Here is a 27,016-nt window from a genome sequence, read left to right as displayed (position 1 = left end):
CAAACAGGACTAAGGGATTCTAAAACAAACAAGTCAGATCTAACCTTTGCAGTTCTGCCACATCTAGTTATGAATGGTGGAGGAGGAGGCTCCACAAATGGCCCTATCCTCAATAACGGAAGAGCCCAACACATCAGTGCAAAATATAAGGCTGAAGCATTTGTAGCAAACTTCAACCAGAAGTGTTGAGTGGATGACCCATCTCGGCCTCCTCCAGTGTTCCCCAGCATTACAGATACCAGTCTTCAGCCAATTTGATTCACTCTGCGTGATATCAAGAAATGATTGGAAGCACTGGATACTGCAAAAGCTGTGGACTCTGACAATAGCACTGACGGTGTTGTGAAACTTGAAAGGGTTCAGAAAAGATTTACAAGGATGTTGCCAGGGTTGTAGGATTTGAGCTATAGGGAGAGGTTAAATAGGCTAGGGCTGTTTTCTCTGAAACGTCAGAGGCTGAGGGGTGATCTTATAGAGGTTTATAAAATCATGAGGGGTGTAGATAGGGTAAATAGACAAGGTCTTTTCCCTGGGTAGGTGGGGGTGGGGTGGAGTCCAGAACTAGAGAGGGCATAAGTTTATGGTGAGAGGGGAAGGATATAAAAGAGACCTAAGGGGCAACTTTTTCACACAAAGGGTAGTATGTGAGTGGAATGGGCTGTCAGAGGAAGTGGTGGAGGTTAGTACAATTGCAACATGTAAAAGGCATCTGAATGGGTATATGAATAGGAAGGGTTTCGAGGGATATGAGCCAGGTGCTGGCAGATGGGACTAGATTGGGTTGAGATATCTGGTCAGCATGGATGAGTTAGACTGAAGGGTCTATTTCCATGCTGTACATCTCTATGACTTGAGCTCCAGAACTTACTGCTCCCCTAGCTAAGCTGTTCCCGTACTGTTACAGCACTGGCATCTACCTGGATCATTGCCCAGGTATGTCCTGCACATAAAAAGCAAGACAAATCCAACCCACTGATTACTCATCAGACTAGTCTCGATCATCAGTAAAATGATGGAAAGTATCATCAACACTCCTATCAAGCAGCGCCTGCAGAGCAGTAACCTGCTCAGTGATGCCCAGTTTGGGTTCTGCCAGGGTCACTCACTTCCTGACATCATTACAGCCTTGGTTTAAACATGGACAAAACAGCTGAATTCCAGAGGTGAGGGGAAGAATGAAGGAGCCCCAGCAAAACTGGAATCAATGGGCATCCGGAGGTAACTCTCCAGTGGTTGGAGTCATATTTGACACGAAGGCAGATGGTCATGGTCGTTGGGAGGTCAGTAATCTCAGCTCCAGGACATAACTGCAGGAGTTCCTCAGAGTCGTGTCCTAGATCCAACCATCTTCAGCTGCTTCATCAATGACTTTCCCCCAATCATAAGGTTTAAAGTGGAAATGTTCACCAATGATTGCACAATATTCAGCACCAATCTTGTCTCAGCAAATACTGAAACAGTTCACTTTCAAATGCAACAAGATCTGGACAATATCCAGGTTGGGTCTGACAAGTGGCAAGTAACATTCATGCCACACAAATGCTAGACTATGACCTTCACCAATAAGAGTCAATCCAACAATTGCCGCTTGACATTCAATGGTGTTATCATCACTGAATCCATCATTATCAACACCTGGGGGTCATCATTGATCAGAACCTCAACTGGACTCAGCTCATAAACAACGTGGCGACAAGAGAAGGTCAGAGGCTAGGAATACTGTAGCAAGTAACTCACCTCCTGACTCCCCAAAGCTTATCCACCACCTACAAGGCACAAGTCAGGAGTGTAATGAATACTCCCCACATGTCTGGATAGGTGCAACTTATTGGGAGGTCATATTGTGGCTGTACAGGACATTGGTTAGGCCACTGTTGGAATATCGCATGCAATTCTGGTCTCCTTCCTATCGGAAAGACGTTGTGAAACTTGAAAAGGTTTAGAAAACATTTACAAGGATGTTGCCAGGGTTGGAGGATTTGAGCTACAGGGAGAGGCTGAACAGGCTGGGACTGTTTTCCCTGGAGCGTCAGAGGCTAAGGGCTGACCTTATGGAGGTTTACAAAATTAGGGGGGGCATGGATAAGATAAATAGGCTAAGTCTTTTCCCTGAAGTCGGGGAGTCCAGAACTAGAGGGCATAGGTTTAGGGTGAGAGGGGAAAGATATAAAAGAGACCTACGAGGCAACTTTTTCACACAGAGGGTGGTACGTGTATGGAATGAGCTGTCAGAGGAAGTGGTGGATGCTGGTACAATTGCAACATTTAAGAGGCATTTGGATGAGTATATGAATAGGAAGGGTTTGGAGGGATATGGGCCGGGTGCTAGCAGGTGGGACTAGATTGGTTTGGGATATCTGGTCGGCATGGATGGATTGGACCAAAGGGTCTGTTTCCATGCTGTATATCTCTATGACTCTATGATCCTATAAAAAGCTCTCAGTTAATTGGCACCATATGCACGAACATTCACCCTCTATACTCAGTAGCAACAGTGTGCACTTTCACCAGAAATCCTCAAATGGCATCTTTCAAACCCACGACCACTTCTATCTAGAAGGGCAAGGGCAGCAGATATATCAGAACACCACCACCTTCAAGTTTCCCTGCAAGCCACTCACCACCGTGACTTGGCATATATTGCCATTCCTTCACTGGCACTGGGCCAAAATCCTGGAATTCCCTCCATTATGGCATTGTGGGTCAACCCACAGCAGGTGGACTGCTGTGGTTCAAGAAGGTAGCTCTCCACCACATTCTTATGGGCAATGCTGGCCAGCCAGAAACACCCACATCCACAGTGAGTTTAAAAATGGACATGGATTATTTCTGAGGTAAACCCTCAATTCAATTAATTTGCAACTTGCATTAACTACATAAATGACTGGGAGCATATTCCCTCTCCATGGAGTAATATGACCAAAGAGAGTATGAACAGATGCTTCCCCACTTTGAAAATTAGAAAGTACATTTCATCCTCATTGCAACAGGTATTGGTAGCCAAATATTGTGCATGCATACCATGATGAGATACAGTGAAAGCTACATATATAAAACAACATAATTTTTAAAATAGCCAAAATCTTTTAAACAATGTCAGATGGGAAATTGGAACTGAAAATAGAGGATACAGAATAATATTTAGAAGTACCTGTTTAAAAAGAATAGTTTCTTAATGAAAATTGCAGAAATCAAAGTGAATAACAAGCAATGATTACATGACCCCAGATGGTTGAAACACAATCAGAAGAATATGATCAAATATGCTAGACAGTATTTTCATTACACATTAGATATCTTAAAAGGGATTTAAATTTATTTAATGCATACCACCTTAGATCAAAGAGAGAGCAAAAAATGAATTGTGTGACTGTACAGAAATCATTAGCCACCCATAATTGCCCTGGAGAAGGTGGTAATAAGCTGCCTGTTGAACAGCTATTGTCTTTGGGGTGCAAGGACTACCACAGTGCTCTTAAGAAAGGAGTTTCAGGACTCGGCAAGATGACAGCGATTCAGTAAAACTGCCGTGGACGGCTATGCCTAACAGCCAAGGCATATTGGTGTTTTTTGCTTTTCCTGAGACAGTTATTCATTTAAAGCCTTGGCAACACATATTCATTGATATTTGGGAGTGGGAAGGATGCCAAAGGGAAAGGGAGCGAACAAACAGCAGCAGGGAGAACAATCCACCAGGCACGCCAGAGGCCACAGCAGCAGCCTCTCCCAAACAGACTCGCAGGAATTGGCAGTGGCAATGGAAAGACTTACCGCGAAGGTTAAGGCTGCGTTCGAGGAGATCTGTGCCCAGAACCAACCCATCGCATCCATTCTACAAAAGCATGAATGGGAGCTCCAGGGCCTCGGGGCACAGATGGAGGAGATGGAGGATCGAACCACAGCCTCGGAAGCGGCGATCAAGTCCTCGTCCGGATGGATTCAGGCCCTGGAACAGCAAGTGCAGGCCTCACGAGACCAGGTCAACAACCTTGAAAATTGAGGTTGGACGTCGAATCTACGGAGTGTTGGGCTCCCAGAAGGTGAAGAAGGTGGGAAGCCAGTCAGCTTCTTTGAACACTGGCTGGCGAAGTTTCTGGGCCTTCAATTCCAGTCCGGCTGGCTGCAGATTGAAAAGGCCTATCGGGTAGCGGTGCGCAGGTCCGGGCCACTACAGCGCCCCCGCTCAGTCCTAGTGCACTTCCACACATACAAGGACAAGCAAAGAGTGATAGAAGCCTCCAGATCACTGGGGAAAGATCCACAGGCATTGCTGCACAAAGGGTCAAAAATTACATTCTTTCAAGATTTCTCGGCAGCTGTAATTCAAAAGTGGAAGTCCTTCAATGAAGTTGAGAAGATGCTCAGGAACCTGGGCATCCAGTATTTCATGACGTTCCCGGTGGTGTTTCATTTCAGCCGCAAGGATTCAGTTTATACGTTTGACTTAGCGGATAAAACCAAGAACTTTGTAGACACTTTTAATAAGTTCAACTGATCTGAAGAATAAGGTTAATGCTTGTCCTCTTTTCCTTCTTTCCCTGTGTTTTCCCTTTTTTTTCTCTCCCTAATAAATTGTCTTTTTTAAAAAAAAAAATCTTGGAATATATTGTTCCTATTATATTTTTTAACTGGACTTTATCATGGGAAATTATATGTTCTTTTTCTCTTTTAGTCATAATTGGGGCTGACATGGAGCCGGGGATGGATGGAGTGCTTATCCTGACTTTGTCTTCTCTTGTTGATTTAAGGATCATCTCCTTGTTTACTTATTTATTTTTGCCTAAGGCTGGGGCACAGACTGGGCTTGAAGGAGCTATGAAGGGCAGGATGGGGAGTGAGAGTGCCCCTATGGACAGGGCGAAGAGTCTCCCATTCAAGGTTTTACAGTTGGCTTTCTTTGTAGTTTTTTTGGTATCAATAGTTGTTTGTAGTTATGTGAGAGTAGTTTTTGTATACACAATTTTAAGACTCTATGAGTCTCCATTTATTTGTGCTCGGCGCATTGCAAGCAGGGATTCAAGGGTCTCTAAAAGGGGAAATGGCTAAGTGTCTTGTTAAATGGTGCACCTGGAACATCAAGGGAAGTCATTTGCTTGTTAAAAGGAAAAAAAGCACTTTCCAACCTTAAGAGGGTTGATATTGCCCTGTTGCAGGAAGCCCATCTTGACGATGGGGAACACCTGAAGTTACAACAGGAGGGTTATGACCAGGTATTCTTTTCATCCTTTACTACTAAAAGTAGGGGAGTAGCAAAACTTATCAAGAAAAATCTTCCGTTCACATTATTAGAGCAGGTGTAAGACGAGCAAGGGTGGTTTGTGATACTTAAGGCCCTGATACATGGGGAGGAATATGGCATCTTTAATGTCTACAGCACATCCCCTCAAAATTTGGATTAGTGCCTTCTCTAAGCTGAGTGCCTTTGGAACATGGCACATTATTATAGGGGGGAATTTTCATTTGTCTTTTGGATCTGACAGTGGATAGGATGCTTTGTGGGTCCCCAACTATTTCTTCGCAAGCCAAGCATGTGACTTATGCAAGGAGTTGTGGCTGCTGGACATTTGGAGATGTCTTCACCCCTACTGGCAGGGACTTCACCTTATTTTCAAACCCGCTTAAATGTCAGATGAGGGTTGATCTTCTTCTGGCTCCCTCAACCCTTCTGGATTCTATTATGGGTTGTAAAATTGGGAACAGAGCTATTTCCTATCACACAGTGGTATATTTGGAGGTTAAGGCCAAGAGGGAGGGTTTAGGTTCCTTTCCTGGTGGTTGGATCCTTTCCTCCTCAAGGATTCCAAATTTGTGGAACACTTTTTGAGGGGGTTTCAGGAATTTTTGACTATCAACTCAGGCACAGCTAGTAGTCCGTCTATGCTATGGGAGACTGCAAAGATCTTTACTATTTCCTATTCGGCTTGTCGGAAACGACAGAAGGGGGAACCACAGCTTCTACTTGAGATGTTGCTGAAAGCTGCTGGGGTGGCACATTTTGCGAGGTCTTCAGTGACCAAGTTACAGTGGATCATGGTCTGCCAGGCCGCTCTGAATTCATATTTACACAAATCACAAAGAAAGAACTTGCTTTTGTTAGACAAAGGTATTTTGAGTATTGGGATAGACCGGGGAAGTATTTAATGTATCTGACGAGGAAGAAGTGTGCTCCTCAATCCATTATTGCAGTTAGAGACAGCGCCGGGGTCCTTACATACGATGCCAAAAAGATTAATGAGGCCTTTCAGAGTTTTTACTCTGAATTGTGTCTGTCTGAAGGTTGGGCCAAGATGGAAATCTGTTTTAAGAGCCTGGATCTCCCCGGGGTAACCTTGGAACAGGCCTCTCTACTCAAAGCCCCTTGACAGTTCAGGAGATACAAGAGGCAGCTAGGCAACGTCAGAGTGGGAAAGCACCTGGCCCTGATGGTCTCCTGGGTGAGTTTTAGAAGGAGTTTATAGGGATTCTGTCAGGGCGGATCACTCCTCTATGCATGAATGCTTACCACCATCTTTGAGAGAAGCTAATATTTCCCTCATTCTTAAGAAGGAGAAGGTTCCTGAGAATTGTGCCTCCTACAGGCCCATCGCTCTATTAATTTCAGATTTTAAGATTCCGTCTAAGATTTTGGCACTGAGATTGGAGAAGGTGTTGTCCTACATTGTCAAAAAGGACCAGACAGATTTTATAAGGGGCTGTAGGTCCTCTAATAATATTAGAAGGTTGCTGAATATGGTCCAAATATGTCAGCAATGATCTATCCAGGGGTTGGTGATTTCCTTAGATGCAGAGAAAGCATTTGACTGTGTGGAATGGCCGTATCGCTTTTATATCTTAGAGCGGTTTGGGTTGGGTCTTTGCTAGGTGGGTGGAGGTTTCATATCGCCACCCTCTGGCCGAGGTCATCACCAATGGGGTGAAGTGTGGGAACTTTAGGAGTAGTTGTCAAGGCTGCCCTCTCTCACTGTTGTTGTTTACATTGGTGATAGTGCCGCTGGAGGAGGCCATTCGTCAGAACGTCCACATAACCGCTTCAGAAGTGGGATCAAGGGTACACAAGATTACATTATATATAGATGACGTCCTTCTGTTTTTATCAGATCTGATGACCTCCATACTTCATCTGATACTATATATTAATTCATTTAGGGCTTTTTCAGGATATAAGATCAACTTTGCAAAGTCAGAGGCTATGCCTTTGGGGAACATTAAGGAAGTACCAGAGGTTGAAGGTGGCCCTAGGTTCCCCTTTAAGTGGTTACAGGCGGGTTTCTGATACCTAGGTATTTGTATTACCCCCATGTTTGGTCCATTATTTCAGACTAACTTTGTTCACCTGCTCGACAATATTAGGTGAGATCTCCAAAGATGGGAGGCTCTTCCAATTTTGTGGCTGGGCTGAAAAGCCCTTATTAAGATGAATGTCCTTCCTTGTTCCCTATAATGCTCCCTATAATGTTTCAGCGTTGCAAAAACTTATGGGTTGGTTTAGTTCTTTCGTTCGGTGTCGTGGGCGGCCCCTCATCAAGCTTACTAAATTGCAGCTGCCTCAAGGATGGGGAGGAGTTGATTTCCCACACATCAGGAGGTATCAATTGAGTTCCCTGCCATCCTGTGTGTCCAATTGGGCAGGTAACGATCCAGGCTCAATGTGGCTGGATATTGAGGCCTCCCAGGCCCTGTTATTAATCTGTTATTCATGGATAAGATGAGGACAGTTATGGACCACTGCCAGAACCCCATTGTGATTAATACGGTCAAGGGATGGAAGGCAATGTGTCAGTGAGGGTTGCTTATCCAAGACTTCGCCATTCACCCCATAATTGGTACGCCGGGATTCTGACCAGGGATGATGGACTCAGGGTTTAAGCTGTGGGCAGCGAGAGGAGTGTCTAGTTTGGGAGACTTGTTTGAGGGGGAGGTTATGATGTCTTTCAAAACAATTGAGCCACAAATACAGGCTGCCCAGTAGAGATCTTTTCTGTTTTTTTCAGGTTAGAGATTTCATCCAGAAAAAGACTACGCTTCTCACTAAGCACTGTAAACCTGATACAGAGAGGTTATTGCTACTTGCCACAAGCACCCTTTCGGTTAGTGCCCTCTATCACCTACTGGATGATAGGGCTTGGCAGGATATTAACTGGTTACGTGAAGTCTGGGAGGAAGAGCTAGGAGTGGAGATCTCTTCTGAAACATGGGAGGATGTATGGGAGAATGCACAAGAGATCTCAATTTGTAATAAGGCATACAGTATGCAGTTAAAAGTTCTGCTTAGGTTCATTTGGCACTGGGCCATCTGGTGAAGTTTAAAAAAGGGGCATCTTCAATGTGCCCCAAATGTACAGTAAGCGTCGATACTCTTACTCATTGCTTCTGGACATGCCACAGGCTCCGTGTTTATTGGAGCGCTGTGGCCGGAGAGATAGGGAGGGTATTGAGGACCGAAGTTAAAGTCAACCCAACATCTCTCCTTCTAGGTCTATTGAATTTATCATCTTTAGACGGGCATGGGAAGAAACTATTCAATACTCTTACTTACTGTGCAGGAAGAATATTCTGATGAATTGGGTGTCTGAGAACCTGCTGGGCTTGCTGGGATGACGAAAATTAATTACAGAGCACATTCGCTTGGATTTTGTCACAAATATGGTGCACCATACAACAGACCTTTTTTTTAATAAGGCATGGAGCCCTTTTTGAGTTATTTGGACACAGATCTGTCTGCTATCTCAACTAGGGCATTTGTTTGACTAGGATGGTTAGGCTTGCCAAGCCCTGGGCTCTGGAAGGGGGACTCCTGAGTTAATATAGGTATATATACAACACTCCCATATTTTCTTGTTTGGGAGTTCTGCAGCAAGTATTGCTAATTTGTTTTTTTTTAGTCACTTACTTATTTATTGGTGTTGTTTTGCACAGTGTTTGGTTTTGTTTTGTTTTATAGGGTAGGTTAGTAGTTAGTCGACAGTAGTTGTATTGTAACTTGCATTTTCTTTATTATACTGGTATTTGTCATATTTTCCGTCACATTATATTTTTGTAAAGTCAAAAAAAGTTCTTTCTTGCTAATAACAAAAAAAAAAGTAATTCCAGAATTTTGGCCCAGTAACAATGAAGGAACAGCAATAAAATACCAAATCAGGATGATTTTAAGTGTAACTCGCAGGTAACGTTTCCATGCATCTGCTGCACTTGTTGTTTTAGCATAGAGGTTATGGATTTGAAAAGTGCAGTTGGAGCAGCGTTAATGAATTATTGCAGTGCACCTTGCAGGTACACCCTGCTGCCAACTGTCCATCAGTGGTGAAGGAACTGCATGTGGAAAATGGCAGATGGAGTGCCAATCAAATGGGCTGTTTCGTCCTGAATGACATCAAGCCCCTTGAGCATTGTTAGAGCCACAGTTATCCAGGCAAGTAGAAAGCATTTCACCATTCTTTTCCACCTATGACTTTATACAGCAGATGAGAATCTCACTAGTATGTGATGATGCATTGATAACTCATGATTGCTAATCTGACTTCATTTCTATGCGGACAGTGGAGAGAAACTAGACAGCACCTATTCCTAAAATGAAAATCTTAATGGGTAATTGGCAGCTCCAGCTCACCACTTACTCCACTCTACCTTTGGACAGCGTTCCCCAACATCTCAGGGCATGCTTCAAGGACAGTGACTGTGTATTTTCCCCCAAGAAGGTTCGGGAGGGTCAACTAGGTTGACAGGGTGAGTGTGCACCTCACTACAGGAAGTGCTACTCTGTAGATTTACATTCTCATTCAAATCACAAATGCATAATAGTGGCCACTACAGCTGGAAGGAGCAAAGTATCTTGCCCTCTAGTTTTGGACTCCCCTACACTGGGCAAATGCTGCCTTGATGTCATTCCTAAATGCAAAAACAATTCTGGTATATTTTTGTAAAGTCAAAAAAAGTTCTTTCTTGCTAATAACAAAAAAAAAGTAATTCCAGAATTTTGGCCCAGTAACAATTCTGGTAAAAACACTACCTCCTTATCGTGTGACAGTCCCAAACCTTGAAACGGTCTTGAAGCTGAGTTTGTTTAAACACAGGTGTATGACAGCTCCAGAAATAAGCTATCAGATATTGTACATGTGGAGTTAAGGTTACAGAATTCTTAAACCTTTCAAATTTCAAGAGAAAGGTATTCTGATGGGAGCACTGTACAAGGGTTACTGTTGGGTACTGAATTTTTTTTATTGAAACTGGTAAAAGGAGTGTTTTGGGAATAATGGCAATATACTTATAATGGGTGTTTAAAACTCTAAATTTGATTTATTTATTCTGTTTTATCTTAATAAATTGCTGTTTTATTGTTAAACCAAGACCTGCAACATTCTGCATTTCAGTCTCTGAGAGACGATTTAATTAAAAGCAACAAAACAAAAAACAAAACATGATCAATCAAGCCACATTTTAGTCTAGGATCTGACCTCATCCAGTAACAATAATTAGCTGCGATCACAATAGGGTGTTACAACATCCTCATCGAGAGTTTTAAGTCAAAAGGTGCTCTTTTCGATGTATTAAAAATGCATTATATCACAGTCAGTCATCTTCCATAGAATGCTTGGAAGATCATTGATGAAGCATCTGAAAATATTTAGGCCTAGTGCAGTACTCTGTGAACTGGGCCCTTGTGGCACGGTGTAGTGTCTGCCTCTCAGCCAGGAGATCTGGGTTCAAGTCCCACCTACTCTGGAAGTTTGTAATATCCTCACCAAACAGGTTGATTAGAAAATATATGATCCTCACTCTTGGACTTTTGTGGTGCAGTGTTGGTGTCCTTATATCTGAGCCAGAGGCCTAGGCTCATACTCTATCTGCTCTGGAAGTTTGTAATACTCTCTCCAAACAGGTTGATTAGAAAATTCTACATTTATACTCTGTAGAACCTAGAGGCCCTGGTAGAACCTGAACTGAGCATCAGTGAACAGTGCTTGATAACACAGTTGGTGACTCCTTTCATCATCCTGCTAAAGATCAGACCAGTAATTGGTTGAGTTGGATCCGTCCTGCTTTGTGTGGACAATTCTTCATATTATCATGGAGATCCCAGTACTGTTCCTGCACTAGAAGATTGGCCAGGCACAGCAAAATCTTAAGCACACATCTTCAGCACTACTGCTAAAAAAGAGATCACAAACACATTTGGGAGAGAAAGGGTAATGGAAACATATTAGCTGTGACTTCATCAATCTGTAAGATGCGCTTCAGGTAACAGCTTTTAGTTGTTTCGGAGTATGTTAGTTATTTTAAATGATGGCATAGTGGTAACATCATAGAATAACAATCCAGAATCCGAGGCCAATGATCTGGACACATGCATTCAAATCACATTATAGAAGATAGTGACATTTTAATTCAATTAAAAAAAAACAAAGAGTCAGTATAATAGAACCATGCGACCATTGCCAATTGTCATAAAAAGCCATCTGGTTCACTATGTCGTTTAGGGGAGTAAATCTGCCATCCTTTACCAGTCTGGCCTAAATGTGATTGCAGACCCACAGCAATGTGGTTGACTCTTAGCCATCTTCTTGGATATTAGGGATGGGAAATAAATGCCGCCTTAGCCAATGACACTCATATCCCATGAACAAATATAAAAAGAGAAAATAAAGACATTATCTGTCATGTCTAAGAAATCAATATTGTCATTCTATTACATTTAACGGAGAGTTGATAATTAAGGATATTGATAAATTCTTCTAATTCTGCTTCTGTACAAGATAAAATACCCCAACCATCTAATGTCACTACATGTCTGCATCATCTAAGAAGGTACAGTTAGTGTGAATGGAAAATGAGCCCTGAAAACCAAAAAGTAAACCCCAAAAGGAAATAAAGTAATTCAAGAATTTTTTTAAAAATTGTGCCCAAGACAACTGAGATAAGGATGTAGAAATAATTATAAATTTTGAAGAAAACTGTCACTCTGATTAGAATAAAACATGTTGACATAAGGAACCCAATTATAGTGAAGATATTAAAGGCACAGAGCACATTCAGCATAGATTCACCAGAACAAATGCCAGGGCTGGAAGTCTATAATTATGAGGATAGACATGAAATACTTGGAACATTTCCATGGAAGTAGAAAAGAAGGCCAAGAGGAAATTGAATAGAAGCTTTTAAAATTACGGCAGATTCCAATAATATGAATACAAAAATAAAGATTATTTTAAATTATTGGCAAGTCAATAATTAAGGACTACCAATGTAAAATCATCTCTAACTGAATCATAAAGGAATCATAAATTCCTTAACAGTGGATTACGACAACATGGAATGTTTTGATACCGGAGAACTTAAGCATTGAAAATTAACGTTTAAGGAATAAATGGATAAATGAAGTATTTGAAACAAACAAAGATACATGGCCACGCCAAGAGCACAAGTCAGTGAGATTAGTTTTGGAAAGCAGAATTATGAACATGGTGCACCAAGTTATTGTCAAGTTTAAACTTCTGCAGATTGGCTTCAGTGGGTTGATATAGCAGCTACTAATATTCGTGCACAAATGCTTTCCTCTCTCTACTGTTGTAATGGGAGCTGGTAACTTGCATTTTAGTCTAATAATCATAAAGGGATATATACTATCAATATGGGAAGGAATGTCAAATTATAAGAGATTATGGACATTTCAATTAATTACTTTATGAGTGAAAATAATAAGATTCCATTAAAAGAAGGAGACGGAGAGAATATGTAAAAGAAAGAATGACTCTCCTCTAGAACGACAGTACAGATAAAACAGATTAAACCCATCAGTGACCCAAGAGTTATTTATATTAGTAATATATTCAATTTTGCTACAGTAATCTGAATTTGCAAACTGTACTTTGTAAATCTCATACAATCATTCATTAATAACAAAACATCATATACTCTTCTTATATGTCAAACATAACACTTTGAACAATTAATCCTTGCTAGTACTGTCAGCTATAAGAGGTGCCAATGAGTGTGCTAATCAGTAGTAGCTCATGGGTTTTGATGTATAAAATCTCATGTGTCTTGAAAATTTTACAGACGAGATAGTACTGGAGGTCTTAAAATGCATAAGAGGTAGATAAATCCCAGGAGCTAATCCATTGTATCAAAACTTTGTGGGAAGCTCTGCAGGGAGATTTATGGGCACTTTGCTGAGATACTTGTATCATTGATAGGGCAGGATCTTGATGTCAGTGGTAGGTAAGTTGTGGGAGGGGATTCTGAGGAATAGGATTTACATGCATTTAGAAAGGCAATGACTGATTAGGGATAGTCAACATGGCTTTGTGCATGAGAAATAGTGTCACACTAACTTGATTGGGTTTTTTGAAAAGGTGACAAAGAAGATTGATGAAGGCAGAGAGGTAGGCATTGTCTGTATGGACTTCAACATATTCCATAAGATTCTGCGTGGAAGACTGGTTAGCAAGGTTAGATCATGTGGAATCCAGGGGGAGCCAGCCAATTGAAGATAGGAGAGAAAGGGTTATTGTACAGGATTATTTTTCGGACTACAGGCTTGTGACCAGCAGTGTACTACAAGGATTCATGTTGGGTCCAGTCCTTTTCATCATTTATATAAATTATTTGGACATGAATGCAAGAGGCATAGTTAGTAAATTTGCAGATGACACCAAAATTGGTGGTGTAGTGGACAGTGAAGAAGGTTATCGAAGAGGACAATGGGACCTTGATCAGATGAGCCAAGGATGGCAGATGGAGTTTAATTTAGATAAATGTGAGAGATGGAGCATTTTGGTAAGGCAAACGAGGGCAGGACTTATACAGTTAATGCTAGGGCTCTGGGGAGGACTGGCACACAAAGACTTGGGATGCAGGTGCATAGTTCCTTGAAAATGAATTTACAGGTAAACAGGGTGATGAAGGCTGTATTTGGTAGGCTTGCCTTCATTGCTCAGGCTATTGAGTATAGGAATTTGGACGTCATGTTGCGGCTACGCAGGATAATGGTGAGGCCACTTTTGGAATACTGCATTAAATTCTGGTCTCCTTGCAATAGAAAAGATGTTGATAAACTTGAAAGGGTTCAGAAAATATTTACAATAATATTGCTAGGTTGGAGACATAGGGAGAAGCCGAATAGTTTGGGGCTTTTCTCCCTGGAACATCAAAAGTAGAGAGGTGATCTTAGAGGTTTAGAAAATAGTGAACAGCATGGATAAAGTGAATAGCCAAGATCTTTTGTTCAAGATAGGGAATTCCACAACTAAAGAGCATATTTTAACATGAGAGAGGAAAGACTTAAAAAGGACCTAAGGGGTACATTTTTCGCACAGAGAGTGATGAATGTATGGGGTGAGCTGCCAGAAGTGGTGGTGGTGGTGGTGGTGTGTGTACAATTAAAACATTTAAAAGGATGGGTGTATGAATAGGAAGGATTTAGAGGGATATCGGCTTAATGTTGGCAAATGGGACCAGATCAGATTAGGATATCTGGTCGGCATGGATGAGTTGGAGTTGAAACTTTATTGCTGGAACAGCACAGCAGGTCAGGCAGCATCCAGGGAACAGGAGATTCGACGTTTCGGGCACAGGCCCTTCTTCAGGAATGAGCAGAGAGTGTTCAGCAGGAGAAGATAAAAGGTAGGGAGGAGGGACTTGGAGGAGGGGCGTTGGAAATGTGATAGGTGGAAAGAGGTCAAGGTGAGGGTGATAGGTCGGAGTAGGATGGAGGCGGAGAGGTCAACAAGAAGACTGCAGGTCAGGAAGGCGACGTGGTCGACGGTGCCCTCCACCGCATCTCCTCCACTTCCAACTCCCCTCCTCCAAGTCCCTCCTCCCTACCTTTTATCTTCTCCTGCTGAACACTCTCTGCTCATTCCTGAAGAAGGGCATGTGCCCGAAACGTCGAATCTTCTGTTCCCTAGATGCTGCCTGACCTGCTGTGCTGTTCTCCTGCGGTTGCAAGGGAAGGTGCCGGGAGTGGAGGTTGGGTCGGTGGGGGGTGTGGGTCTGACAAGGGAGTCGCGGAGGGAGTGGTCTCTACGGACAGCTGATAGGGGAGGGGAGGGAAATATATCCTTGGTGCTGGGGTCTGTTTGGAGGTGGCGGAAGTGACGGCGGATGATGCGCTGTACATGGAGATTGGTGGGGTGGTAGGTGAGGACCAGTGGGGTTCTGTCCTGGTGGCGGTTGGAGGGGCGGGGCTCAAGGGCGGAGGAGCGGGAAGTGGAGGAGATGCGGTGGATGGCACCGTCGAACACGTCGGGGGGGAAATTGCGGTCCTTGAAGAAGGAGGCCATCTGTGTTGTACGTATTTTGAACTGGTCCTCCTGGGAGCAGATGCGGCGGAGATGAAGGAATTGGGAGAATGGGATGGCGTTTTGGATGAGTTGGACCAAAGGATCTATTTCCACGCTATATAACTCTATGATTCTAAGATTTGTGACTGCACAAGTAGGCATTAAAATTATTCCTAATTTCCATGTCACTGTATAGGCACAGAAAAATTGCAAATCATTTCAGACCAGGCAGATGCTAATTTTCCTAAAATCAGTCTAACTTCCAAAGGCTTCACCACAGCTATCACCACAAGATCAACTTGCTTTGATAAATTCAATTGATACCATTATTTAGAAAATACAATTGTTATCTACAAATCAGTTATTTTGAACACAGTTAATCGGCTTAATTAGTTTTAAAATACATTTACAGAACCATACATTGTCTTCATTCCGACTCCACTACGCATAGATAACAAAAAGTATTCCTTGCCATTGTTGATTGGGGATGCAATGTTGTTTCTGATCAGAAATGCAGAATTATATTACTAATTTTGACAAATTAAAGGAGATAGACTTTGGACTTCAACTGGAAAAAGTGCTCCCTTGGCCTCTCAAGAAGGATAAGCAACAGTGACAAAACTGATTGCTTCTTGTATTCACATTAACGTTTACATGATAATGTTCATTGGTACTCATACCTCATTAACATGCCTAAAAGGTATCAAATCATTCCATTTTTATACTTAAAAACTTACAACATGAAATCCTGTTCCCAGCATGGTTGGCTTCCCCGCACTGCAATAGTTGTACTCTTCACATTCTGAACCTTCAGGGTCACATATGTATTGTATTTTTCTGTTTAAAAAAAAAAGAGGAATTTAATAACTTAAGGACAAATATTACTAATACTGGAACTCTCTTCGTAAATGGCATTATGGCTCTATCTACGTCGACTCCTGCAGCTTCAAGAATGCAGCTCACCACCACCTTCTCAAAGGCAAGCAAGGACCCTCAATTTCAAGAACACATTTTTTTTTAAATTAACACTGACAGAGATGTATCACAATAGTAAAAAATACAGGTTTGTATTTTGAAAATGCAATTTTCAACTTCCATCATATAATTTTAATAACTGGTAATTTCATGGATTGAAATGGTTTTATAAAAGGAAAATTGTGAACTCAAAATTGTCACAATAATCATTTGATCACACAGGCTAGCCAAGCTACATGAAACCAATGTGGAATTAACAGTATCATCTGAGCTGAAAGTTCAGTTTTAAATATTGGAGATTACATAATTATTTCTAACCTTGACAACTGTTAGATTACCTTAAATTACTGCTAGATTATTGTAATACTGATCAGCTTCTATTTCAGGGAACTGCCTTTAGCAAGGCGGAGGAAATTGATATTTGACTGCTACTCAAACCAGCTGCAGAAAGAGTTGTCTTGACTTCTTAAGAAGAAAGTATGCAATGATAGAACTGATTTTAAAAAAAATCAAGAACTCAATCAACAACCTAGATATTCAAGACACCATTGTCTCTCTTATTCCTCAAGGACACCTTAAGAAAATTAAATGGTATATTCCTTTTATCATCCGTTTAAATTGGACATTGTCCCTTTTTAAATTTTATAACTGCGTACGCGTGCTTGACCACATGCCTTCAGCTTTTCCTCAGGGTTAGCAAATAAAATAATTTACTCTTTCACTTAAAAAAGCTATCCAACTGGCTCTGTACTGATACAGTCAATATTGGATAGCTATAGTTTTATTAGAGAGAGATATAGCCTCATACAGAAAAAGGATTTTAAACAATCCTTGCAACCAACCTATGTGGTTGGCAAGAAGGGAGTCAAAGCACCCCGCCTCACCTGGTTGTAACTGGTTACAGAAGTGACATATTATACGTGAAAAGTTTTCCAAAATATAAAAATGTCAAGAAATGTAGGGGACTAAAATAACAAAGATATTCATATCATACTTCAATAGCATCATGCTTAAAAATGTTTTAAAAATCTTGATATACTTGATATACTAATTATCTGAATCTGCAATCAAGAACATAAGAAGTAGGAGCAGGAGTAGGCCATCTGGCCCTTCGAGCCTGCTCCACCATTCAATAAGTTCATGGCTGACCTTTCTGTGGCCTCAGCTCCACTTAGCCATCCTCTCACTGCAACCCTTAATTCCTTCATTGTTGAAAAGAATCTTAGCTTTAAAAACATGTACTGAAGTCAACTACTTCACTGGGCAGGGAATTCCATAGATTTACAACCCTCTGGGTGAAGAAGTTCCTACTCAATTCAGTCCTAAATCTCCTCCCCCTAATTGAAGCCATCCTCTCTTGTCCTAGTTTCACCTGCCGGTGGAAGCATCCTCTCTACATCAATTCCCTTCATAATTGTATATGTTTCTACAGATCCCCCTCATTCATCTAAATTTCAATAAATATAATCCCAGACTACTCAGTCTCTCCTCCTAAGGCAACTCCTTCAACTCTGGATTCAACCTAATGAACCTCCTCTGCACCTCCTCTAGTGCCAGTACATCCTTTCTCAAGTCAAGAGACCAAAACTGCATACAGTACTCCAGGTGTGACCTCACCAGCACCCTACACAACTGCAACATAACCTCCCTGGTTTTAAACTCAATCCCTTCAGCCATAAAGGACAAAATTGTTGTACCTGCAGGCTAAACTTTTGTGGTTCATGCACAAAGACACCCAGGTCCTTCTGCATGGCATCATGCTGCAACTTTCTACCATTCAAGGAATTGCCCTTTTCATTCTTATTCCTTTTTTGCAAGGTTTGTGAAAGTTTGTAGCTCAGGCTGAGGTTTAGGGTGTAGGTTTGCTCAGTGAGCTGTAGGTTTGATATCCAGATGTTTCATTACCTGGCTAGGTAACATCATCAGTGGCGACCTCCAAGTGAAGCGAAGCTGTTGTTTCCTGCTTTCTAGTTATATCTTTCTCCTGGATGGGGTTCCTGGGGTTTGTGGTGATGTCATTTCCTGTTCGCTTTCTGAGGGATTGATAGATGGCATCGAGATCTATGTGTTCGTTTATGGCATTGTGGTTGGAGTGCCAGGCCTCTAGGAATTCTCTGGCATGTCTTTGCTGAGCCTGTCCCAGGTTAGATGTGTTGTCCCTGTCGAAATGGTGTTTTTTTTCATCCGTGTGTAGGGCTACGAGGGAGAGAGGGTTGTGTCTTTTTGTGGCTAGCTGGTGTTCGTGTATCCTGGTGGCTAACTTTCTTCCTGTTTGTCCTATGTAGTGTTTGTGGTAGTCCTTGCATGGAATTTTGTAGATGACATTGGTTTTGTCCATGGGTTGTACTGGGTCTTTTAAGTTTGTTAGTTTTTGTTTGAGAGTGTTGGTGGGTTTGTGTGCTACTAGGATTCCGAGGGGTCTTAGTAGTCTGGCTGTCATTTCTGAAACTTCTTTGATGTATGGTAAGGTGGTTAGGGTTTCTGGCTGTGTTTGGTCACAGTCAGAAAAAAACATCATTTCGACTGGGACAACACATCTATCCCGGGACAGGCTAAGCAAAGACATGCCAGAGAATTCCTAGAGGCCTGGCACTCCAACCACAACGCCATAAACAAACACATAGATCTAGATGCCATCTATCAACCCCTCAGAAAACGAACAGGAAATGACATCACCACAAACCCCAGGAACCCCATCCAGGAGAAAGATATAACTAGAAAGCAGGAAACAACAGCTTCGCTTCACTTGGAGGTCACCACTGATGATGTTACCTAGCCAGGTAATGAAACGTCTGGCTATCAAACCTACAGCTCAGCGAGCAAACCTACACCCTAATTCTTATTCCTACTAAAATGGATGACTCAACATTTATTAACATTATATTTCACCTGCCAGATCTTTGTCCACTCACAGTATCTATGTTCTTCTGCAAAGATTCATAGACCTCCACACACTTTGCTCTGCCATTTCAACTCCCCCTCCCACTCTGCCAAGGACATGCAGGTTCTGGGCCTCCTCCATCGCCAATCTCTCAACACCGGACGCCTGGAGGAAGAACGCCTCGGAACACTTGAACACTTGTGGACTTCACCAGTTTCCTCATTTCCCCTCCCACCACCTTACTCCAGTTCCAACCTGCCAGTTCAGCACCATCCTCATGATCTGTCCTACCTGCCAATCTTCCTTTCCACCTCTCCGCTCCACCCTCCTCTCTGACCTATCACCTTCATCCCCACCTCCATCCACCTATTGCACTCTTAGCTACCTTCTTCCCATCCCAGAGGCTTCCTGCCTCATTCCTCATGAAGGGCTTTTGCCCAAAACATTGATTTTCCTGCTCCTCGGATGCTGCCTGACCTGCTGTACTTTTCCAGCACCACTCTAATCTTGACTCTGATCTCCAGTATCTGCAGTACTCACTTTCACCTAATTTCTGAATGTCAGACTACACAAAGCTGTAATGTGATTTGTGAAAAGATTTTGTTTTTTATTATTTTTAAGATCAAAAAATGCTTTTTCCTTAGGAGCCACTTAAGCTATCAATAAATTATGTTTTAAACATGCATAAATCCTATGCAATTCCTAAACATACCTCCAACAACTGAAATTGTATTTGGTTTAACCAAAACCTATCAAATTCACTAGTAACAGGAATATAATATCAAGGGAACAATCCGTAACAAGAGACTATTATTGGGAATCACTAAGAAAACTCAGTAGGTCTGGCAGCATCTGTGGCGAAAAGCAGAGTTAATATTTCAGGTCCCATGACCCTTCCCGAGAACTGATTGTAGCTCAGAAAATGTTGATATATGTGTTGAAAATGAGGTAGAAGGAGGACTGAATGACAGGTGGAGATGGAGACCAGAGAGAGAGAGAGAACAGCATGGAAACAGACCCTTCGGCCAACCCGTCCATGCTGACCAGATATCCCAACCCAATCTAGTCCCACCTGCCAGCACCCGGCCCATATCCCTCCAAACCCTTCCTATTCATATAACCATCCAAATGCATCTTAAATGTTGCAATTGTACCAGCCTCCCTCACATCCTCTGGCAGCTCATTCCATATACGTACCACCTTCTGCATGAAAAGGTTGCCCCATAGATCTCTTTTATATCTTTTCCCCTCTCACCCTAAACCTATGCCCTCTAGTTCTGCTCTCCCCAACCCCAGGGAAAAGACTTTGCCTATTTATCCTATCAATGCCCCTCATAATTTTGTAAACCTCTATAAGGTCACCCCTCAGCCTCCGACGCTCCAAGGAAAATAGCCCCAGCCTGTTCAGCCACTCCCTGTAGCCTCAGATCCTCCAACCCTGGCAACATCCTTGTAAATCTTTTCTGAACCCTTTCAAGTTTCACAACGTCTTTCCGATAGAAAGGAGACCAGAATTGCACGCAATATTCCAACAGTAGCCTAACCAATGTCCTGTACAGCCGCAACATGACCTCCCAACTCCTATACTCAATACTCTGACCAATAAAGGAAAGCATACCAAACGACTTCTTCACTATCCTATCTATCTGTGACTCCACTTTCAAGGAGCTATGAACCTGCACTCCAAGGTCTCTTTGCTCAGCAACACTCCCTAGAACCTTACCATTAAGTGTATAAGTCCTGCTAAGATTTGTATTCCATGAGATCTAACCTTGCTAATCAGTCTCCCATGGGGAACCTTGTCGAATGCCTTACTGAAGTCCATATAGATCACATCTACTGCTCTGCCCTCATCAATCTTCTTTGTTACTTCTTCAAAACACTCAATCAAGTTTGTGAGACATGATTTCCCATGCACATCGCCCTGTTGACTATCCCAAATCAGTCCTTGCCTTTCCAAATACATGTACACCCTGTCCCTCAGGATTCCCTCCAACAACTTGCCCACCACTGAGGTCATGCTCACTGGTCTATAATTCCCTGGCTTGTCTTTACTGCCCTTCTTAAACAGTGGCACCACATTTGCCAACCTCCAGTTTTCCAGCACCTCACCTGTGTGGGCAGAAAAAGGAATGGGTAACGGTCAGCCTGGGGAAAATCAACAGCTGCTTATGGGGACCATTAGTCTGTTACATTTATGCTGTTGATTGAGTTCTTGATTTTTTTTTAAATCAGTTCTATCATTGCATACTTTCTTCTTAAGAAGTCAAGACAACTCTTTCTGCAGCTGGTTTGAGTAGCAGTCAAATATCCATTTCCTCCGCCTTGCTAAAGGCAGTTCCCTGAAATAGAAGCTGATCAGTATTACAGTTTTTGAGGTAATCTAAACCTAGTAATACCTCATTCAACAATGTCTAACTTCTATCAAAGCTTTTTACAGCAAGAACAACAGAAGTTAAATACAATTTTCATGAATTCACTGATTACTTTGGAATTGCACACTGGAGGCCTCAACGAAGGTAACCTCCATAGTGGTACAGGTACAGAATCATCAACAGCAACATTTAGATTTGTGTGTTATTCAATACACATGCAGACTCTCAAAGTTAGTATCCTTTTCAGTAAACAGAATGGTGGCGAGCATAAATATTTACTCATTCCAACACCAGTCACCTGTTCAAAAGTGGTTCTGGTATAGACCCAATTTATTTATCTGGGTAACATAATTTGACAACTTCTATTTGCATTGTATTTATCTCAAGTCAAATTATGGACCATTGCTGCTGAATCATCGTGTTTGCACTATTCTTCCCTTTAACTTGGGCCAGATCAGCTCATTTCACCTGGTGTTGCTTCCCCACCCACTCGGCCAGCAGCCCTTTTTTTTAAAAACTCTTTATCCATTTCCAGTATCCAACTCCATTGGATCTCGCTAACTTGCAACTGTGCTTCCCCTAGTTTTGCACCAATTATTTGCCCAGTTTTGATTAGCAGAAATAAGCCAGACAATGCTTCTTTACTTTAATGAAAACAGAAATATTTCAAACAATCAGCATTTCAGGCAGTATTTGATGAGAATGAAACAATAAAGATCACATGTTGACAATATTTTATCACTGCTCCATTACTTATCAAATTATACCAGTATAGGAAGCAGTCTTAAATGTATATTCAACATTATGACCAAAAGCTTTTAATCACAATTTATACAAATTTTGGGCTTTAAATGTTACAGGACAATTCTTGGTCTCACTTTAATTCGTTCAAAACACATTCACTTGCAGATAAATTTATAACCATAATGACTGCAGCTTTAAAAAGAATCACCAGTAATAGAGTAGCATGGAGTTTGATAGAAGTCAGAACAGTTGCATATGCTGTTCTGGCCTTTACCTCATCGGGAAAGATTTATGGCCCACTCTCATTGCTGACTTCTTCTCAACTTCATTTCTGAATACCTCTGGGTAGAGTTTGCACATTCTGTCCATATGTGCGTGGGTTTCCTCCAGGTGCTCTGGTTTCCTCCCACAGTCCAAACATGTGCAGATTTGGTGGATTGGCAATGCTAAATTGCCAGAATGGCCAGGAATGTGCAGGCTAGGTGGGTTAGTCATGGGAAATGCAGAGTTGCAGCGATTGGGTAGGGGGTGGGTCTGGAAGGGGTGCTCTTCAGAGTGTGGACCTGATGGACTAAATGGACTGCTTCCTATGATCCTGTTGATGCTGTCAACAGCCTTTTCCTCCCACTTGCATTGCCAACTGCCTCCTGTTGCCATATGGGGAGGCGATGGCCTTGTGGTATTAATCACTAGACTGTTTAATCCAGAGACCCAGGTCATATTCTGGGAACTCGGGTCTGAATCAAGAGTCAGATAATGACCATAACTCCATTGTTGATTTTTGGAAAAACCCACCTGGTTCACTAATGTCCTTCAGGGAGGGAAACTGCCATCATTCCCTGGTTTGGCCTAGATGTGACTCCAAATCCACAGCAATGTGGTTAACTCTTAACTGCCCTCTGGTCAATTAGGGATGGGCAATAAATGACATTTAGTCAGTGACGCCCTCATCCCATGAACAAATAAAAAAGGCTCAAAATTCAGCAGTTACACGATTTATGATTATGCAATCTTCTACAAGCATTTCTGATAGTCTTGTTTATTTTACACTAGCAATTACGATCTCAGAATTTTTCATCTGTTCTACTTTGTATTGTATGGACTAAGGTAGGTGGATTTTTGTAAGGTAATGTTTTCAAGGTATATCAAGTGAAGGCAGGAAAATGAAGTTGAAATACCAGGATTTAAATGTGTTGTGCAGCAAGCCCAAAGGCTGAGTGATCAGTTGCAAAACGATGTTGCTTACCACTGATCTTGAAGAAAATGGCCCATAAAGATCCAATATCTGTGGCATAGACTTCACCTTTCCTGACATGAATTTGAATTGGCAGCAATGGGATCTCCAAGCTTCCAGCAACAGTAACACCACCATCAACTAGCACAGAAATTGATGAACCCTTGGAGCAAACCAAGGAATAAAATGCACTGATTTTCCATTTTTGAAAATAAATTTACAAAGGACAAAATAAAAGATTGAGGCATAGACATTTAGGAGCTGAACAAAATGTTAAAAATATTAAAAAACAACAGAATTATCAAAATGCAAACTAAAGACATGACTAAAATATAGAATTAGGTTTACATGGCCCACAAGAACATTCAATCATTATATAAAGTAAAAGCAAATTACTGCGGATGCTGAAATCTAAAACCAAAAGAGAAAATGCTGGAAAATCTCAGCAGGTCTGGCAGCATCTGTAAGGAGAGAAAAGAGCTGCCGTTTCGAGTCTAACTGACCCTTTGTCAAAGCTTTCTCTTTTGGTTTCAATCATTATATCTTAGGTTTTACCTATACCGACAAGATATGATAGCTTTTTGAGTTTTTAAAACAGTGATATTAACAAGATAATGTAATTTCTAAAGATTGCTGTCTGTGCAGATTTCATCAGCACAGCCTGTGGAGCAGCAGGGAATCATTGACAGTAATTTCAGGATTTCTTCGCTTAACTGCGCATGTGTCAATGCCATAAGTTGTTGTCATTTTCACAGGGTAATCACAGTTTGGCTGTCATTATAATCACAAAATCTGAGCCATCAGTTTTAGACAAAGCCCAGGTTTGATGAAGTTTGCAGTTTATATTTGCAAATGAATGAGTTGAATAAAGTGTTAATCTGTTAGTAGTAATTCACACATCATTGTAATGTGCTAAGCATTCTGCAGAACAAAGAAAGCCAATTTACATACTTGTTCTGCTGCCTTTGCAAAATAAAACCACACCTATGCGAGAACCTGGTTTGAAGCATGTGTACTTCAACGCGAGGAGCATCGAAATAAAGTTGGTGAACTGGCAGCGTGGGTTGGTACCTGGGACTTCGATGTTGTGGCCATTACGGAGACATGGATAGGGCAGGGACAGGAATGGCTGTTGCAGGTTCCGGGATTCAGATGTTTCAGTAAGAACAGAGAAGATGGTAAAAGAGGGGGAAGTGTAGCATTGTTGATCAGGCACAATATTACAGTTGTAGAAAGGATGTTTGGGGACTCGTTAACTGAGGTAGTATTGGCTGAGGTTAGAAACAGGAAAGGAGAAGTCACCATGCTGGGAGTTTTCTATAGGCCTCCGAATAGTCCCAGAGATGTAGAGGAAAGGATAGCAAAGATGATTCTCGATAGGAGTGAGAGAGGTGGTTGTCATGGGGGACTTCAACTCTCCAAATATTTACTGGAATCACTACAGTACAAGTGCTATAGATGGGTCAGTTTTTGTCCAGTGTGTGCAGGAGGGCTTCCTGACACAGTATGTAGACAGGCCTACAAGGGGCGAAGCCACTTTAGATTTAGTACTGGGTAACAAGCCTGGCCAGGTGTTAGATTCGGAAGTAGGTGAGCACTTTGGAGACAGCGATCACAATTCTGTCAGGCTTACTTTAGTGATGGAAAGGGATAAAGTGAGAGCTGCAGATGCTGGAGATCAGAGCTGAAAATGTGTTGCTGGAAAAGCGCAGCAGGTCAGGCAGCATCCAAGGAACAGGAGAATCGACGTTTCGGGCATAAGCCCTTGTTCAGGAATCCTGAAGAAGGGCTTATGCCCGAAACGTCGATTCTCCTGTTCCTTGGATGCTGCCTGACCTGCTGCGCTTTTCCAGCAACACATTTTCAGCCCTGATGGAAAGGGATAGGTGTACTCCACCGAGCAAGAGTTACAGCTGGAGGAAGGGAAATTACGGTGCAGTTAGGAAAGATTTAGGAAGCGTAGAATGGGGAAGGAAACTGCAGGGGATAAGCACATTAAAAATATGGAGCTTATTCAAGGAAAAGCTCCTGTGTGTCCTAGATAAGTATGTACCTGTCAGGCAGGGAGGAAGATATAGAACGCGTGAGCCGTGGTTTACTAAGGAAGTGGAATCCCTGGTCAACAAGAAGAAGAAGAAGGCTTATGTTAGGACAAAATGTGAAAACTCAGTTAGGGCGCTTGAGGGTTACAAGGAAGTCAGGAAAGACCTAAAGAAAAGCTCAGAACGGCCTGGAGGGGACATGAGAAGTTGTTGGCGGATAGGATCAGGGTTAACCCTAAGGCTTTCCATAGGTATGTCAGGAATAAAAGAATGACGAAGTTAAATTAGGGCCAACCAAGGATAATAGTGGGAAGTTGTGTGTGGAGTCAGAGGAGATAGGGGAAGCACTAAATAAATATTTTTCGACAGTGTTCACTATAGAAAATGATAATGTTGGCGAGGAAGATACAGAGATACTTCTATTTAGACTAGAAGAGATTGAGGTTCACAAGGAAGAGGTATTAGAAATACTGAGGTAAAAACAATGACTGCAGATGTTGGAAACCAGGTTCTGGATTAGTGGTGCTGGAAGAGCACAGCAGTTCAGGCAGCATCCAAGGAGCAGCGAAATCGACATTTCGGGCAAAAGGCCTTCATCAAGGGCTGAACTGCTGTGCTCTTCCAGCACCACTAATCCAGTATTAGAAATACTGCAGAGTGTGAAAATAGACAAGTCCCCTGGGCCAGATGGGATCTATCCTAGGATCCTCTGGGAAGCAAGGGAAGAGATTGCCGAGCCTTTGGCATTGATCTTCAAATCATCATTGTCTATAGGAATAGTGCCTGAGGACGGGAGGATAGCAAATGTGGTTCCTGTGTTCAAGAAGGGTGGTAGAGACAACCCTGGTAATTACAGACCAGTGAGTCTCACTTCAGTCGTTGGTAAAGTGTTGGAAAAGGTTATAAGAGATAGGATTTATAACCATCTAGAAAAGAATAATCTGATCAGGACAGTCAACACGGTTTTGTGAAGGGTAGGTCGTGCCTAATGAATCTTATTGAGTTTTTTGACAAAGTGACCAAACAGGTAATGAGAGTAAACTGGTTGATGTGATGTATATGGATTTCAGCAAGGCATTCGATAAGGTTCCCCACAGTAGGCTATTATACAAAATTTTGGATTAGTGGTGCTGGAAGAGCACAGCACTTCAGGCAGCATCCGAGGAGCAGCAAAATCGAAGTAAACTGGTTGATGTGATGTATATGGATTTCAGCAAGGCATTCGATAAGGTTCCCCACAGTAGGCTATTATACAAAATTTTGGATTAGTGGTGCTGGAAGAGCACAGCACTTCAGGCAGCATCCGAGGAGCAGCAAAATCGATGTTTCGGGCAAAAGCCCTTCATCAGGGATAAAGGCAGAGAGCCTGAAGCGTGGAGAGATAAGCTAGAGGAGCTTGGGGGTGGGGAGAGAGTAGCATGAAGTACAATAGGTGAGTGGGGGAGGGGATGAAGGTGATAGGTCAGGGAGGAGGGTGGAGTGGATAG

General features: G+C 42.1%; 1 protein-coding gene across 18 annotated transcripts in view; it reads right to left on the bottom strand.

Moving 5' to 3' along the window:
- Positions 1–27,016, bottom strand: part of LOC122565310 (protein unc-13 homolog A) — a 428,982-nt gene that overhangs the window by 290,896 nt on the left and 111,070 nt on the right. For all 18 annotated transcript variants that reach the window (XM_043721144.1, XM_043721135.1, XM_043721136.1 and 15 more), the window contains one exon: positions 16,016–16,115. In XM_043721144.1, coding sequence (XP_043577079.1) covers positions 16,016–16,020 — 5 coding nt within the window. In that variant the 5' untranslated portion in view covers positions 16,021–16,115. The remainder of the gene's footprint in view (positions 1–16,015; positions 16,116–27,016) is intronic.

This window comes from Chiloscyllium plagiosum, chromosome 31 (genome assembly GCF_004010195.1).
Source record: "Chiloscyllium plagiosum isolate BGI_BamShark_2017 chromosome 31, ASM401019v2, whole genome shotgun sequence".
NCBI lineage: Eukaryota > Metazoa > Chordata > Chondrichthyes > Orectolobiformes > Hemiscylliidae > Chiloscyllium > Chiloscyllium plagiosum.
This window is presented reverse-complemented; position numbering and strand designations above follow the sequence as displayed.